Source organism: Macaca thibetana, chromosome 17, assembly GCF_024542745.1.
Source record: "Macaca thibetana thibetana isolate TM-01 chromosome 17, ASM2454274v1, whole genome shotgun sequence".
Taxonomy (NCBI): Eukaryota; Metazoa; Chordata; class Mammalia; order Primates; family Cercopithecidae; genus Macaca; species Macaca thibetana.
In genome coordinates this window covers 4,393,282-4,411,429 of record NC_065594.1, presented here as the reverse complement: position 1 = coordinate 4,411,429, position 18,148 = coordinate 4,393,282, and the positions used below count along the sequence as shown (strand labels likewise).

At 38.0% G+C, this 18,148-nt stretch overlaps 1 protein-coding gene across 5 annotated transcripts in view; it reads right to left on the bottom strand.

The window, feature by feature from the left end:
* The window catches only part of RNF17 (ring finger protein 17), a 112,636-nt gene that overhangs the window by 35,643 nt on the left and 58,845 nt on the right, over positions 1–18,148 (bottom strand). For all 5 annotated transcript variants that reach the window (XM_050765914.1, XM_050765915.1, XM_050765916.1 and 2 more), the window contains 6 exons: positions 17,208–17,361; positions 12,570–12,685; positions 11,190–11,310; positions 2,711–2,831; positions 907–1,134; positions 86–236 (listed from right to left, as the gene is read on the bottom strand). In XM_050765914.1, coding sequence (XP_050621871.1) covers positions 86–236; positions 907–1,134; positions 2,711–2,831; positions 11,190–11,310; positions 12,570–12,685; positions 17,208–17,361 — 891 coding nt within the window. The remainder of the gene's footprint in view (positions 1–85; positions 237–906; positions 1,135–2,710; positions 2,832–11,189; positions 11,311–12,569; positions 12,686–17,207; positions 17,362–18,148) is intronic.

Sequence of the window (18,148 nt, the reverse complement as noted above, 5' to 3'; positions counted from 1 at the left end):
ACTCAATGAAAACTGTTTTAACTCTGGGGGAAAAAATAAAAAATGCATTCACCTTCACAATTATACTTTTAACTCTGCAATTTACCTCTACCAATGTGTCTGTAACCATTCTGATGATCTGGCCTCTTCGCCACTGATTTTTATCTTGGATCTTAACAGCACAGTGCATATCATTTTCCCATTTAACAGGTTCCCATTTTGAGTTTTCATAGGCAGCTATCATCTTTTCTTCTAAACTACAGAGATAAAAAATATTTAACTTTCCAAACCTTTTCGTATATAATTCTCTGGCTACATGTTTTCTACTATCCCCACTTGCTCATTCCACTCCAGCCAAGCTGGACACCTTGCTTTTCCTTGAATGTACAAGTGTATTTCTTCCTCAGGTTTTTGAACTAGCTTTTCCTTCTGCCTGAGAGAAACTTCCCTCAGACACTCATGTGGCTTACCTCCCTCCCTCCTTCTTTGAGGCCCGTTTCAAATGTCGCTGTCTCTGAGGTCTTCTTTGACCATCCTAAAAGTGCCTTCCTCCCCAAATATTTCATTTTTTCTATTTCCCTTATCACCATCTGCCACACTAAAAATTTTATTTGTTCACTCTCTCTCCCTCTACTAGAGTTGAAGTTACATGACAATAAAGATTTGTCTATGTTTTATACCAGGGTATCCCTAACACTTACAATACTGGTTGTCATAAAGTAGGTCCTCAGTAAGTATTTGTAGAATGAATAAATTCTAATACAGGGGAAACAGCCAACAGATATCCTATTTTCATACTTCTAACTAGCTGAGAGACAACTTAAAATAATTTTGCTTGTAAAATCTATATTTATGACTTCTAGATATTTGAAACAGTATAAAGGATAAAATCATTTGCAATATTTTCCTTATATATAATATATATACCTATTAAGTAAGTTTTCAGTTAACAACCACTGAACATAAATCTTCTCAGGAGATACTACATTACAGATATGCACAGGCAATTCCTTATTATAAAGTGACTGAAAATTCTCATTAGGGAGAGATTTTGCAGACACAGGGTTTAAATTGTGTACTTCATTTGAAATAATTTCTTCTGGAGAAGGATCCCAAACTTCGATATGCTTTTGAGAATTATCTTTCAGGATGTACCTGAAAAACAACAAAAGTTAATGAAAAGAATTGTATGCAAAATATTTGTTTGCATTTGCTCAGGTCTGTATCTCGACTGTGATGATGCTTACATGACTATTTTTGTCAAAATTCATTTAACTGTGGACCTAAAACGGGTGACTTTTTACTGTACATAAGTTATACTTCAATAACCCTGACTTTAAAAAGAAAGGAGAAGATTCAGTCCAAAAAAAAAATTTTTTTTTAAATGGAGTCTTACTCTGTCACCCAGGCTGAAGTGCAGTGAGATGATCTTGGCTCACTGCAGCCTCCACCTCCCGGGTTCAAGCAGTTCTCCTGCCTCAGCCTCCCAAGTAGCTGGGATTATAGGCACCCGCCACCATGCCCCATTAATTTTTTGCATTTTTAGTAGAGGCAGAGTTTCACCATATTGGCCAGGATGGTCTCAAACTCCTGACCTCATGATCTGCCTGCCTCAGCCTCCCAAAGTGATGGGATTTCAGGCGTGAGCCACTGTGCCCAGCCCAGACCAACATTAATTTGAATGTTTATTCTCATTTCTTTTCCGCTCTCATTTGAGACCTATAGTGGAAAAGCTCCTGATTCTAGCTCCTCCAGCATGAGAGTGAGCAGGAAAGCATGGCCACAGATCATTAACACTAGTATGAGTCACGGCAGGCCCCTATGGGGTGTCACTACTTCTTTGGCTTATGCTGACAGGCATCACGTGTGGGTGCTATCTGAATACTGGCTTTCTTTTTTCTGTTTAAGACAGAGTCTCGCTCTGTCACCCAGGCTGGAGTGCAGTGGCACAATCTCAGCTCACTGCAACCTCCGCCTCCCAGGTTCAAGTGATTTTTCTGCCTCAGCCTCCCAAGTAGCTGGGACTATAGGTGCACGCCACCATGCCCAGCTAATCTTTGTATTTTCAGTAGAGACGGTTACAACATATTGGACAGGTTGGTCTCAAACTCTTCTTAAGTGATCTGCCCACCTCAGCCTCCTCCAGGGCCACTCCCACTACACAAGTCCCTACTGTGGAAGAATTCTTTGTCTTGACCTCAAAACCCTCCCACCTGTCCTTGCTACCACTCTACTCTTCTGCTTCTGGGGTCACCCTAACCACGAGCCTGTCTGGGGTAAGTATTAGCACAATGGCCCAAGCCTGGTTATCATTCCAAGTATCCACTTGAATCCCGGAAAATTAACATTTCTACAAATGGAAATGTAAGCTACTCTACCACTATGCTTATTCTCCATCCTGCCATTTCTCTTCCGAATTCCTTTCTCAATCAGTCACAAGGGGCTTCCTAAGCAGAAATAAGACACCAGTCTCCTTTCCTTAGAAGCATTCTCAAGGAGCCTTTCTCTTGGTTTCTGAGTTTCTTAGTAATGGAGGGAAAAGTCACTCTAGTCCTCATTAGATTAATGACTTCAATTATTTTCTATTTTTTCTGGTCCAGGACAGGGAAAATTCCCAGGTCTACAGTCTAAGCACATCTCCAATGGGGAACGATATGCCAGTTTCCCTTCTTGCAATTACAATGTTACATATGAACATGAACTAACAATGAAAGTTTACATATCTACTTACCCTATTTCATAAGATGCTAGGCCCTCTTTGACTAGCTGGTCATTAATACTGGTAGTTGTCATTTCAGGAACACCAAGAGAATCAAAAAGCTCAACTAAGAGCACATTATCTTCCAGAATTTCTGTGAAACCATTAAGAAAATTTGGGGAAAGAAAGATGTCACAAAATATACAAAATGAGGCTTTTTTTTTTTTTTTTTTTTTTGGAGACAGAGTCTTAGTCTGTCGCCCAGGCTGGAGTGCAGTGGTGCAATCTCGGCTCACTGCAACCTCGGCCTCCTGGATTCAAGTGATTCTCCTATCTCAGCCTCCCGAGTTGCTGGGACTACAGACATGCGCCACCACGCCCAGCTCATTTTTTTTTGTATTTTTAGTAGAGACGGGGTTTCACCATGTTGGCCAGGCTGGTCTCGAACTCCTGACCTCCAATGATCTACCCACCTTGGCCTCCCAAAGTGCTGGGATTACAGGCCTGAGCCACTGCACCCGGCCTAAATGAGGCAATTTTTTAAAAATTGGAAACTTAATTTCTTTCATTTGCATACATGACATTTCTTGTAGAATAACGTCATAGTAGCTAGGAGTTAAAGTAGCATTTTGCAGATATAAATGAATTGTCAGTGTTATCTGTAACATATACAAATTAGTGAATATTTTATTTTAGGTTACTGTGTGCCATTATATAAAGAAATCAGTTCAAAGCTTTTAGATTCAGAAAAATATAAATATATTCATTTGAAGAAGTGTTCTGTTGTATTCTTAATTGTTTTATGGAACTCAACCAAGTTCCAGGAGGACCAAGGTGAATGAAAGTTAACTCAGGCCAGTGATCATCTGCAAAGGTTTACAGCTTTTATAAAAATGGCGCAAAGTTTAAAACAACAAAAACTCAATCTAGAGCCCTCAATTAACTAGAACTTTTTGCTATCCCTGTGTTTTTTAGGACAAACTATCTAACTTTTAATTCTTTTTGTTTATCAGATCTATTTCTTAAACTAGACTGGGAGTTAAATGACTGTAAGGCTTGCGTCTCATGTGTGTTTACTTATTTATGGTACACTGCACAGGGACATTGGTCAATAAGTATCTGAAATATGATAGAAATTTCTTTAGAAAACATATCTAAAAAATGCACTGAGATCCGTATATGCCTATGCCTTTCCAGCTGGTAGCTGCTAGTCAGAATGATTCTAAATAAAAAGATAACCATTACCAACAGCAACATTCTATATTAACCAAGTTATAAGAGTTATAACAGTATACATTTAAAAGGTTTTTAATTTTTTTTTCCATTAAGTTATAGGGGTACAGGTGGTATTTCGCTAAATGAATAAGTTCTTTAGTGGTGATTTGTGAGACTCTGGTGCACCCATCACCCAAACAGTATATACTGCACCATATTTGTAGTCTTTTATCCTTCACACCCCTCCCACTTTACCCTCAAGTCCCCAAAGTCCATTCCTTTGCCTCCTCATAGCTTAGCTCCCACATATCAGTGAGAATGTATGATTATTGGTTTTGCATTCCTGAGTTATTTCACTTAAAATAACAGTCTCCAAGGCCGGGCGCAGTGGCTCAAGCCTGTAATCCCAGCACTTTGGGAGGCCGAGACGGGCGGATCACGAGGTCAGGAGATCGAGACCATCCTGGTTAACATGGTGAAACCCCGTCTCTACTAAAAAAAAAAAAAATACAAAAAACTAGCCGGGCGAGGTAGCGGACGCCTGTAGTCCCAGCTACTCGGGAGGCTGAGGCAGGAGAATGGCGTGAACCCGGGAGGCAGAGCTTGCAGTGAGCTGAGATCCGGCCACTGCACTCCAGCCTGGGTGACAGCGCGAGACTCCGTCTCAAAATAAATAAATAAATAAATAACAGTCTCCAATCTCATCCAAGTCACTGCAAATGCTGTTAATTCATTCCTTTTTATGGCTGTGCAGTAGTATTCCATCATTCATATTCGTGTGTGTGTGTGTGTGTGTGTGTATATATATATATCACAGTTTCTTTATCCACTCATTGATTGATGGGCATTTGGGTTGGTTCCACGATTTTGCAATTGTGAATTGTGCTGCTATAAACATGCGTGTGCAAGTGTCTTTTTTGAATAATGACTTCTTTTCCTCTGGGTAGATACCTAGCAGTGGGAAGGCTGGATCAAATGGTAGTTCTACTTTTAGTTCTTTAAGGAATCTCCACACTGTTTTCCATAGCAGCTGTACTAGTTTACAATCCCACCAGCAGTGTAGAAGTGTTCCCTGTTCACCCCACCCACATATCAACTGTTTTCTGATTTTTTGATTATGGCCATTTTTGCAGGAGTGAGGGGGCATCGCATTGTAGTTTTGATTTGCATTTCCCTGATCATTAGCGATGTTGAGCATTTTTTCGTACCTTTTTGGTCATTTGTATATCTTCTTTGGAGAATTGTCTATCCATGTCCTTAGCCCACTTTTTGATGAGATTGTCTTTTTCTTACTGATTTGTTTGAGGTCATTGTAGATTCTGGATATTAGTCCTTTGTCAGATGCATAGATTGTGAAGATTTTCTCCCACTCTGTGGGTTGTCTGTTTACTCTGCTGACTATTCCTTTTGCCGTGCAAAAGCTCTTTAGTTCAATTAGGTCCCAGCTATGTATGTTTGCTTTTATTGCATTTGCTTTCGGGTTCTTGGTCATGAAATCCTTGCCTAACCCAATGTCTAGAAGGGTTTTTCCAATGGTATCTTCTAGAATTTTTATATTTCCATTCTTAGATTTCAGTCTTTAATCAGTCTTGAGTTGATTTTCATATAAGGTGAGAGATGAGGATCCAGTTTCATTCTCTTACTGAGGCTAGCCAATTATCCTAGCATCATTTGTTGAAAAGGGTGTCCTTTCCCCACTTTATGTTTTTGTTTGCCTTGTCAAAGATCAGTGGCTGTAAGTATTCGGGTTTATTTCTGGGTTCTCTATTCTGTTTCATTGGTCTATGTGCCTATTTCTGCACCAGTACCACACTGTTTTGGTGACTATGGCCTTATAGCATAGTTTGAAATCAGGTATTGTAATGCCTCCAAATTTGTTCTTTTTGCTTAGTCTTGCTTTGGTTATGTGGGCTCTTTTTTGGTTCCATATGAATTTTAGAATTGTTTTTCTAATTCTGTGAAGAATGATGGTGGTATTTTGATGGAGATTGCATTGAATTTGTAGATTGCTTTTGACAGTATGTTCATTTTCACAATATTGATTCTACCCATTAATATGGGTACCATTGGAATATGGTAGAATCAGATGGATTCTACCCATCCAATATTGATTCTACACATCCATGGGATGTGTTTCCATTTGTTTGTGTCCTCTATGAGTTCTTTCAGCAGTATTTTGTAGTTTTCCAGTCTTGACTTCTTGGTTCGTTATATTCCTAAGTTTTTTATTTTTTTGCAGCTATTGTAAAACGGGTTGAGTTCTTGATTTGATTCTCCGTTTGGTTGCTGTTGGGGTACAGAAGAGCTACTGATTTGTGTACATTTATTTTGTATCCGGAAACTTCGATGAATTATTTTATCAGTTCTAGGAGCTTTCTTGAGGAGTCCTTAGAGTTTTCAAGGTAAACGATCATATCATCAGCAAACAGTGACAGTTTAACTTTTACTTTACCGATTTGGATGCCCTTTATTTCTTTCTCTTGTCTGACTGCTGTGGCTAGGACTTCCAATACTATGTTGAAGAGGAGAGGTAAGAGTGGGCATCCTTGTCTAGTTCCACTTCTCAGAGGGAATGGTTTCAACTTTTCCCCATTCAATATTACGTCGGCTGTAGGTTTGTCATAGATGGCTTTTAATACATTAAGGTATGTCCCTTGTACGCCGAATTCCTGAGAGTTTTAAGCATAAAGGGATGCTGGATTTTGTTGAATGCTTTTTCTGCATCTATTGAGATCATGTGATTTTTGTTTTTAATTCTGTTTACATGGTGTATCACATTTATTGACTTGCATATGTTACATCCCTGCATCCCTGGTATGAAACTCACTGGATCATGGATTACTTTATTGATATGTTGTTGGATTCGGTTAGCTACTATTTTGTTAAGGATTTTAACACCTATGTTCATGAAGGATATCAGTCTATAGTTTTCTTTCTTGGTTGTGCCCTTCCCAGCTTTGGTATTAGGGTAATGCTGGCTTCATAGAATGAATTACGGAAGGTTCCTTCTTTCTCTATCTTGTGGAATAGTGTCAAAAGGATTAGTACCAATTCTTTGATTGTCTGGTAGAATTCTGCTGTGAATCCATCTGGTCCTGAACTTTTTTTTGTTGGTAATTTTTAAATTACCATTTCAATCTTGCTGCTTGGGGTTGGTCTGTTCAGGATATCTAATTCCTCCTGATTTAAGCTAGGAGGGTTGTATTTTTCCAGAATTTATCCATCTCTTCTAGGTTTTCTAGTTTAGGTGCATAAAAGTGTTCATAGTAGCCTTGAATGATCTTTTGTATTTCAGTGGTGTCCGTTGTAATATCTCCTGCTTCGTTTGTTAGTGAGGTTATTTGGATTTTCTCTCGTCTTCTTGGTTAATCTTGCTAATGGTCTATCAATTTTATTTACCTTTTGAAATAACCAGTTTTTTGTTTATCTTTTGTATTTTTGTTTGTTTCAATTTCATTTAGTTCTGCTCTGACCTTAGTTATTTCTTCTGACAGGTTTAGGTTTGGTTTATTCTTGTTTCTCTAGTCCTTGAGATGTGACCTTAGAGTGTCAGTTTATGCTCTTTCAGTCTTTTTGATGTATGTATTTAGGGCTAGGAACGTTCCTCTCAGCACCCGCCTTTGCTGTAACCCAGAGGTTTTGATAGGTTGTGTCATTATGTCATTCAGTTTGAAGAAATTTTTAATTTCCATCTTGATTTTGTTTTTGATCCAATGCTCATTCAGGAGCAGGTTAATTTCCATGTATTTGCATGGTTTCGAAGGTTCCTTTTGATTTCCAGTTTTCTTCCACTGTGGTCTGAGACAGTGCTTGATATAATTTCAATTTTCTTAAATTTATTGAGGTCATATGGTCTTAGAAATTTCCATACGCTGTTGAATAGAATGGGTACTTTATGGTTGTTAGATGAAATGTTCTGTATGTATCTGTTAAGTCCATTTGTTCCAAGGTATAGTTTTAATCCATTCTTTGTTGACTGTCTTGATGACCTGTCTAATAATGTCAGTGGAATACTGAAGTCCCCTACTATTATTGTGTTGCTGTCTATCTCATTTCTTAGGTCTATTAGTAATTGTCTTATAAATTTGGAAGCTCCAGTGTTAGGTGCATATATATTTAAAAGTATGATATTTTCCTGTTGGACAAGGCCGTTTACCATTATACAATGTTCCTCTCTGTCTCCTTCAACTGCCATTGCTTTGTTTTGTCTGATATAAGAATAACTACCCTTGCTTGTTTTTGGTGTCTATTTGCATGAAATGCCTTTTCCCATCCCTTTAGTTCAAGTTTATGTGAGTCCTTATGTGTTATGTGAGTCTCCTGAAGGCAGGAGATGGTTGATTGGTGAGTTCTTATCCATTCTGTGGTTCTGTGTCTCTTATGTGAGCATGAGCATTTAGGTCATTCACATTCAATGTTAACATTGAAATGTGAGTACCATTGCATTCATGGTGATCTTTGTTGCCTGTGTACTTTGGTTTTTTTTGTTTTTGCCTTTTAACTTGTATTTCTGTTTTACAGGTCTGGTGTGATTTATGCTCTCAAGAGATTCAGTTTTGATGTGTTTCCAGGATTTGTTTCAAGATTTAGAGCTCCAAAATTTTAGCAGTTCTTGCAGTGGTGGCTTCGTAATGGCGAATAGTCTCAGCCTTTATTTGTCTGAAAAAGACTGTATCTTTCCTTCATATATGATGCTTAGTTTCACTGGAAAGAAAATTTTTGGCTGATAAATTGTTTTGTTTGAGGAGGTTGAAGATAGGGACCCAATCCCTTCCAGCTTGTAGGGTTTCTGCTGATAAATCTGCTGGTAATCTGATAGGTTTTCCTTTATAGGTTACCTAGTGCTTCTCACAGCTCTTCAGATCCTTAACTTTGGATAACCTGATGACAATGTGTCTAGGCAAAGATCTTTTTGTGATGAATTTCCCAGGTCTTCATGCTTCTTGTATTTGGATGTCTAGGTCTCTAGCAAGGCCTGGGAAGTTTTCCTTGATTATTCCCCCAAATATGTTTTCCAAGCTTTGCACTTCTTGCATTTGGATGTCTAGGTCTCTAGCAAGGCTGGGGAAGTTTTCCTCAATTCTTTCCCTAAATATGTTTTCCTGAGGAAGAAGAGAATTCTATGGTTTGGTCGTTTAACATAATCCCAGACTTCTTGAAGGCTTTGCTCGTATTTTCTTATTCTTTTTTCCTTGTCTCTGTTGGATTGGGTTAATTCGAAGACCTTGTTTTCAAGCTCTGAATTTCTTTCTTCTACTTGTTCCATTGCTGAGACTTTCCAGAACATTTCGCATTTCTAAAAGTGTGTCCAAAGCTTCCTGAATTTTTTATTGTTTTAAGCTATTTCCCTGAATATTTCTCCTTTCACTTCTTACATTGTTTTTTGGATTTCCTTGCATTGGGTTTCGCCTTCTCTCCTGATTAGCTTAATAACCTTCTGAATTATTTTTCAGGTAAATCAGCGACTATTTCTTGGTTTGGATCCACTGCTGCTGAACTAATGTGATTTTGAGGGGCTGTTGAAGAGCCTTGTCATATTACCAGGGTTGGTTTTCTGGTTCTTTCTCATTTGGATAGGTTCTCTCAGAGGGAAAGTCTAAGGCTGAAGATTGTTGTTCAGATTTTTTTGTCTCACAGGGTGTTCCCTTGATGCAGTACTCTTCCCCTTTTCCTATGGATGTGGCTTCCTGTGAGCTGAACTACAGGGATTGTTGTCTCTTTCTAGATCTAGCCACCCAGAGAGTCTACCTGGTCCTGGACCGGTACTGGGGGTTGTCTGCACAGAGTCCTGTGATGTGAACCACCTATGGGTCTCTCAGGTTAAAGTTACTTCAAAATCAGTAGGGACTGTTCAAGGACTAATTCATTTGTTCATTTCAGAGAAGCTAGATAGAAAACTTCTATAGCCTAAGATACAGTCTGTATAATCACATTCCTCTTAAATGACACTATTTCTTTAGAACAATTTCTTGCTCTGAAGTAAATAAATTATCAGAGATATACTATCATTTCTAGGTTATGACTTTCTAAACTCCAGTTTCCTCACAGTGAATAGTCCAATAGTCTTACGATAAAAGAAAGACATGAATACAGTAAAAACTACCCCTGAAAGTCCTACACATCTATGCTAAGTAAACATGGTCTCATACATCCTGCACTACTATTCATTAAGCCCAACCCAGCCAGTGTGTGTTACAGCTTTGGAACTGATCAAAATATCAGATGAAAAACAGATTCCTGGTCAGGCAGAGTGGCTCACACCTGTAATCCCAGCACTTTGGGAGGCCAAGAAGGGAGGATTGCTTGAGCCCACAAGTTTGAGACTGGCCTGAGCAACGAAGTAAGATCTCATCTCTACAAAAAATATTTAAAACTTAGCTGGCCATAGTGGCGTGTGCCTGTGGTCCCAGCTACATGGGAGGCTAAGGCAGGAGGATCACTTGAGCCCTGGAGGTTGAGGCTGCAGTGAGGCATTGTTCACATCATTGTACTCCAGCTTGGGTGACAAAATGAAACCCTGTCTCAAAAAACAAAAAAACCAAACCAGATTCCCAATCCCCCTATCTAAAACCCTTGGGGCCAGGGATGTTTCAGAATTCAAAATTCTTCTAACAAGAAAAGCTACTTGGCACCTATCCTGTATGTGTATCTAATACCCCCAGCAGAGTCTGGGGCAGCAGCCCATAAACAAACATTACCTTGAAGTAAAATATGAATATTCACTACAAACAAGATAAAGACTATATATAGCCTCATGCCAATTCAGAACCAATTTTGCTACTGAACTGTTGATTTTCACAACTTGTTATGTTAGAAAATTGTGGGCTAGGGGTCAGACTCTATTTTGGGCCCAACTGCTCCAAAAAAGGAATAACTTTTTTCAAATTATGCTGAGAACCCACAGTCGAATTCGCTTAAGCCAGCGAGGCAAAGAAAAGCTATTTGTCAATCATGTCCCACCTCCCCTCACTTTCCTGGATATTAAACGTTAGCATCCACTATGTCAAGGACACGGACAGAGTCCTAACAAAAATGCAAACAAATAAAAGAAGCTAATTCCTGGCTTTAGGGCCTTCAAGGGGCCATGTCAAGGGTGACTTGATCTTTTATGGTGATTTTTGTCCTGATGACTTTAGAGTCCACAAAAGATATAATTCCATTGTACCTAATACTCAACAAATCTTATCTCTCACCACTACTACTGATGGCACACTGAATTTATTCTAAGATTTGACAAATGTTATTCATGTTATTTAAAATCATATGTGATTACATAGCAAGTAAAAATGGAACTTACTGATAATTGAACATGTCATAAATTTATCTTGAGCCTTGTCTTCAAATTTTTCTTTAGCTTCTTTGGACCACTGCATTGTCCTTTTATATGGTTCAATGTAGGCCAACTTACATTTAATTGCCTGGGTCAGACAAAGTTTCACCATTAAGAAAAAAATTTAATTTCTACCTACTTTAGAATTCAAGTTTTATTTAAGTGTGTACAAAACTAATCTTTACGTCTGAATTTAATACATATTAGAAATAATCAAATCATGTGTGAAGATGTCTGTAAAAGTACTTTATAAACACAAATCACTGAAAGCAGAGTGGCTGAATGAACTGTTGCACATTCACATACTGGAATAACAAGCATTCATTACAGACACTTATGATACATTAATTACTTGTAAAAGGAAGGTTACAGGATAATTTATAGTCTGATTTTATAACTGCTGAAAGCACAAAAGATGCATCTGAAAGTATAGATAACAAAAATATTGAACAATGATTCTGAGTGATTCTCCCTTTTGCTCATTTGTAATTTTTTTTTTTTTTTTTTGAGACCGAGTCTCGCCCTGTCACCCAAGCTGGAGTGCAAAGGCGTGATCTCGGCTTACTGTAACCTCCGCCTCCCGGGTTCAAGCAATTCTCCTGCCTCAGCCTCCCAAGTAACTGGGATTACAGGCACACGCCACCACACCCGGCTAATTTTTTGTATCTTTTTAGTAGAGACGGGGTTTCATCATGTTGGCCAGGCTAGTCTCGAATTCCTGAGCTCATGATCTCCCCGCCCTCAGCCTCCCAAAGTGCTGGGATTACAGGCATGAGCCACTGTGCCCGGCCTGCTCATTTGCATTTTAAAATGTTTTTCTGTAATACTACACATTTCCTAAAATGAAAAACACGGCTTAAAAACAACTCACGCAACAGACAGTATATAAATTAGAAAATAAGGCCCCTTCTCATCCTTCTTTCAGAATACTACTACTCCCCAGAGATAAACAAGGTTCAGTTTTTTACATATTCTCCCAGGCTTCTCTATTGTATACACATATATACTTAGGCATAAATGTGATCACAGTAGAAGTACTTCTGAGATAAGCATTTTTAACTTGATATATCATGAACATGACTCTTACCACAATATATGATCTCAAAATGATATATTAAAAGCTGCCAACAAGTATTTAAGACACAAATACACCGAATTAATGTTTAATATGCTTATTTGCCATGATATACATACTATTTCTTCAGTAGTAACCATAGCAACATTTATCTACAGTCCCTGTATCAGAAACTAGACAAAAATGGTAGTTAACATTTCTATGGTGACAACAGCTTCTAAAAAGACTTCCATATTTGTGCTGATATTCTGGCCCTAGAAATAATAGATTACCTTCTCTGGGGCAGTCAGAAACTCATCCTTTATTTTACGCACGTCTTTAATTGTTATTTTTGCAGTATTACCAAAGTCCACATATTTAACTTCAACTTCCTGATGTCCAGGCAATCCTTGAAAAATTATGAAATTAGAAATTACAAACTTGGAAAGGAAACAGAATTATCTAGAAAAATTTCGACTGGTTTATAGCCAACGGGATTAGAATACTTTTAGCTTCAATATACAAACTTAATACTTTTTAAAATGTAAAAAAATTTCAAATATGTGAACCTTGAAATCATCCATAATGCAGACTTGTAAGAATGAAAAACTACTATGTTTTAAATATACAAAGGATAGCCAAAATCAGGATAACAAAATCATATGGCAGGTGGTATGACTTAAAAGTTAAGAATTAGGCTTTGAGTCAGTCTGACCAGTTTAGAACACTAGCTCCATCACTAAAATTCTATGTGACCTAAAGCAAGCTAATTAATATCTCTAAGATATTACCCTGAGCAAGTTATTTTTTCTCTCTAAGCCTCATTACTTCATCTGCAAAATGGGTATACCAATATAATCTAATTTCATGAGATGTTTTTGAAGGATTTAAAAAGCACAAGGTACAAGGTAAACACTTAATACATGTTTATTGTCAGTCAAAATAGGTGATCAAACAAGGCAAAAGATTCAACAAACTAAAGATTCATTCATATAACAATATCTGTGAAATTTTGAGAAAATATTGTACTTGGGGCATATTGCAAAAAAACAAGTAGAGAGAGACCTCTATATCAGTCTACTCTCTATACTTTAAAGTCGTCTCTGGAAGTTTCAAACACAGAGAAGTTTTTAAAAAGACATCACACACTAACCTTTTTGAAAATACTCAAAATACATGGTTTTCGAAGTTAAAGACTAACACAGTATATATCATTTCAATATGGAAAAAAGTCCAGTATTCTCTGCTCCTTGGCAGAAGTAGAAGCAAGTGACACAGCACTGGCACTCACTCAAGATGACACTTCAAACACAGGCCCTATGGTAGGGGATATCCATGATAATTGAGAAGATACATGTTATTATAAAGCCAAAAGAGAGGGTAATCTCTCCCCACTTCCACTGGAATCCCCTTGCTAGAAGGATGTTCTCAATTCTACCAATGCTATTAGATTCTTACTCTTCCTAAAGTCTCTGAATGGAAATGTAGTTTTAAACAAATAGATGGATATGGAAAGTAATTTAAAGAATGTTATTGTTTTATCTAAATTATCAAATAAGAACAGAGTCAGGCATGGAAGGTCTCAAATTTCCCCATTTATGTTCTCTGAAGAAACTATGGGAAGATGGCTCCATGCGAAAAAGGGAATTAAACTGAAGAGGTAAACATGGCATCCAGAAAACAAGGGATCCAATACTGGAGAACAATGAAGTATATGGCCTATGGCCAACTGAAATAAATATCAAGAATAAAAAATGTGTAGTAAGCCTAGGGGGTAAGCAGCCCAACTGGAGAAGATACAGGATGTTTCTGGCTACATGTGATGGCTCACACCTGTAATCTCAGTGCTTTGGGAGGCAGAGGCAGAAGGATCACTTGAGCCTAGGAGTTTGACCCCATCTCTACAAAAATATATATATAAATTAGCCAGGCGTGGTGGCAAGTGCCTGTAGCCCCGGTTAACCTGGGGGTTGAGGTGGGAGGATTGCTTGAGCCCAGGAAGCAGAGGTTGCAGTGAGCCATGATCATGTTCCACTGCACTCTGGCCTGGATGACAGAGTAAGACCGTCTCAAAAAGGATGTTTTCATGCTTTAAGAAAAAAAAAAAAAAATCATACTAACATTCATCTGAAGAGTCTAATCATATGGAAAATAGTTTTGAACTACTAAAAATACACTTACAAATTAAAAGAAAATAAAGTGAAATATGAACTCACAATAGAATTAAACGAAGTATACTTTATGGCTTTATTTACACAGAGTACGAATTTAATGAAAAATTGTAATATAACTATAGAAAAGAGAAAAAGGAGGACAAAAGGGCTATGGAGATCCAAAACTTGTCTGACAGAATAACAGGTAATATCTAAAATTGAAGTGTCAAGTGAAGTATTACATATTAGTAAAAGAAGGAACACAAGTAAACAACAAAATAGCTGAAAGAATGAAAAGTAATTGCCTTCAAGGAGGGAAGTGGAGTGTGTCTTTTAGCATTAACTTTTAAATTAGGCAGATAAAAAGCAAAAGAGCTACTATTCACCAAAACAAGTATCATCTTCAAGGTGGAGTTCAACAGGGCCACAGAAGATACAGGAAAATGGACCACACAAATCACACATACATTTCTATTAGTATCCCCAAAAGTGGTGCTAACAGAAATGAAGAAGCAGCAGAATGAGCACCATGGACACTCCATCTTCCCCAAATGTTACTACTCAAAGAGTTCAGAGGCCTTATTGTTCACCAAATAGTTAACATTTTCAAGCCAATAATCCTAATTTGAAAAGCAGTTGCGAAGTCCTTAGTGTCATGAAAAATGCCTTTGTCTGCTCCAAAGATATTTACCAAACTATACAGTGGTATCTTCATTGCAATCGTTGGAACGTTTTTGTCTCCAAAATTCATGTTGAAACTTGATCCCTAATGCAGCAGTACCTGGGAGGTGACTGAGTCATGAGGGCTCTGCCCTCATAAATAGGATTAGGTGCCCTTATAAAAGGGCGTGGTGAAGGGAGCTTGCCTTCCTTTTTCGAACCTCTGGCATCAGAGGACACAGCATCCGTCCGCTCTGGAGGATGCAGCAACAAGGCATCATCTCGGAAACAGAGACTAAGCCCTCAACAAAACAGTGCCTTGATCTTAGACTTTTTAGACTCTAGAACTGAGAAGTAAATTTCTATTGTTTATAAACTACCCAGTCTGTAGTATTTTATTACAGCAGCACAAAACAGACTAAGACATTCATAAGAACCACATTTGAAAATTTTTAGTTCAAGTCCCTAACCACTAACAAAATTAAAATCAATGGTGACAAATGAAGGATAGAAAATTCAGGTTGCAAGAATAGTTTTGACACAAACAGAACTGATTATATATTAGGAGAAACTTGTAAAGATCTTAGATTACCTTAACAATGGAAAAATCATTTTAAACAGTATCAAATTAAATTTAAAAAAAATTGTCGAGCACAGTGGCTCACGCCTGTAATCCCAATCCTTTGGGAGTGGGAGACTGAGGCGGGCAGATCACTTGAAGTCAGGAGTTTGAGACCAGCCCAACTAACGTGGCAAAATCCTGTCTCTACTGAAAACACAAAAAAATTAGCTGGGCGACTTCTCTTTTTTTTTTTTCCTTGAGACGGAGTTTCGTTCTTGTTGCCCAGGCTGGAGTACAATGGCACAATCTTGGCTCACTGCAACCTCTGCCTCCTGGGTTCAAGTGATTCTCCTGCCTCAGCCTCCTAAGCAGCTGGGATTACAGGCATGCACCACCACGCCCAGCTAATTTTGTATTTTTAGTAGACACGAGGTTTCTCCATGTTGGTCAGGCTGGTCTTGAACTCCCAACCTCAGGTGATCCGCCCGCCTTGGCCTCCCAAAGTGCTGGGATTATAAGCGTGAGCCATCGCACCCGGCCTTTTTTTTGAGACAGAGTCTTGCTCTGTCACCCAGGCTGGAGTACAGTGGCGCAATGGCGCAATCCTGGCTCACTGCAACCTCCGCCTCCCGGGACCAAGTGATTCTCGTGTCTCAGTCTCCTGAGTAGCTGGGCTTACAAGCACACACCACCACGCCTGGCTAACTTTTTATTTTTAGTACAGACGGGGTTTTGCCATGTTGGCCAGGCTAGTCTCGAACGCTTGACCTCAAGCGATCTGCCCACCTCAGCCTCCCAAAGTACTGGGATTTACAGGTATGAGCCACCACACCCAGCCTTTCACCCTTTCAATAATAAAAAGACATATTTACAAACTAGAAAGAATGTAAAATAAACAACACAATGGGTTAAACTGCCTATGGTATATCTAATTTAATAACCCACAAAAGCTTAGTCTGTAATGTTCTGTCTTAGTCAATGCGGGGGAATAATTAACTTTACTATTTTTGTTGCTAATACCTCCATTTTCATAAATCTTCTGTCTTCAATCCCACTTTTTATTCTTCCCATTATTTCATAAGTTGAATCAATTACTTAAGGAGGATGTATAAAAAGTAGAAAAAATACACCAAGAAAACTAGTAGTTCGGTCAATAATTCCCAGGAAAGAAGAATATATTAAAATTGAAGGGAAGCAGAAAGGACACAAAGGACTTACCTTTAATTTGTACCTTGACAATCAAAATAGCATGGGACAGACAAACAGTCAACATGAAGCTAGAGTTCACCGGTTTTTGAATAATTAATTTCTGTTGCTTTGTTCTATCTATACTACTTTTCCAGCAAGATTCCCAATGGTTAAGTTCTAGTCAAGTCAAACAAAATCTCAGGAGATAAATTCACCTTTCAACATTATCACTACCTTTCTAAAGAGAGATGACAGAGCAAATGGTAAGATCAAATAATATTACTTCCAAGACTGAACTGGTACCAACTCAAATGATATTAGTTTTGAAGTATAACATTTCCCTGTAGAAACAGCATGCATTCTCCTACCGATAACTTTTGCTCGGTACCAAATTCCATCTTCGAATTTAGCTACACAGACTTGATCTTGAACTGGACAGAGGATTTCCAGATTTTCTCCAGCTTCATTTTTATAGAATTCCTCAATTGTCTTTAACAGAAATAAAAAATCCAGGCCCTCTATCTAGCAAATAAAGGGATAAAGCACTGTCATTTCACAGAAACTTAAAATGTTAAGTGTTGAATGAATTACAAGCACTGTCATTGAAATTATAAAACATTAAAACTTGAATTGAATGTAAATCTATCAATTATGTTATGTAATTTATTTTACAAAATTGTATTGCAGAACCAGTATAGAAAATTAGTACAGACATAAAAATAAAGTCACATTCTGCCAGATAACTTAGTGTATATATTCTTCAAGACATTTTTCTATACATACACACACACACTCCCTGTATATTTGTTTTTACCAAAACTAGACTTTACCACATACACAATCACTTACATTTTTCTATCATTTCTCACGTTTTCTGTTTCAGTAACTAGTATTTCTAGGTCACATTTAGTTTTCCTTAACTGATCCAAACCCATTACAAACTAAGATTATATACTGCTTCTGACTGTTATCTCCATAACTCTTTTATAATCTAGCACAGTCCTCTACTTTTAATGAACATGTCTTGTTGAAGACAGTCAGCTAATTTTTCTGCAGAATGCCCCATACCTTACAGATTTATGTGGTTATATCCTCATGCTGCTATTTAGCTTATTCCTCCATGGAGTAAGGTCTATCTGCTGAATTTTCAAAAGGCTGAAAGTTACTACTAAGGGTTTGATGGATCCAAGGCAAATCTTTTTGGCTAGACTGTGTCATAGGTGGCTTTTTCTCACTCAGGTTGCAACACATCAAGGCCTAATACTTAATGACTACTAATATGCTAAAATTCATTTACTGATTGCACTGA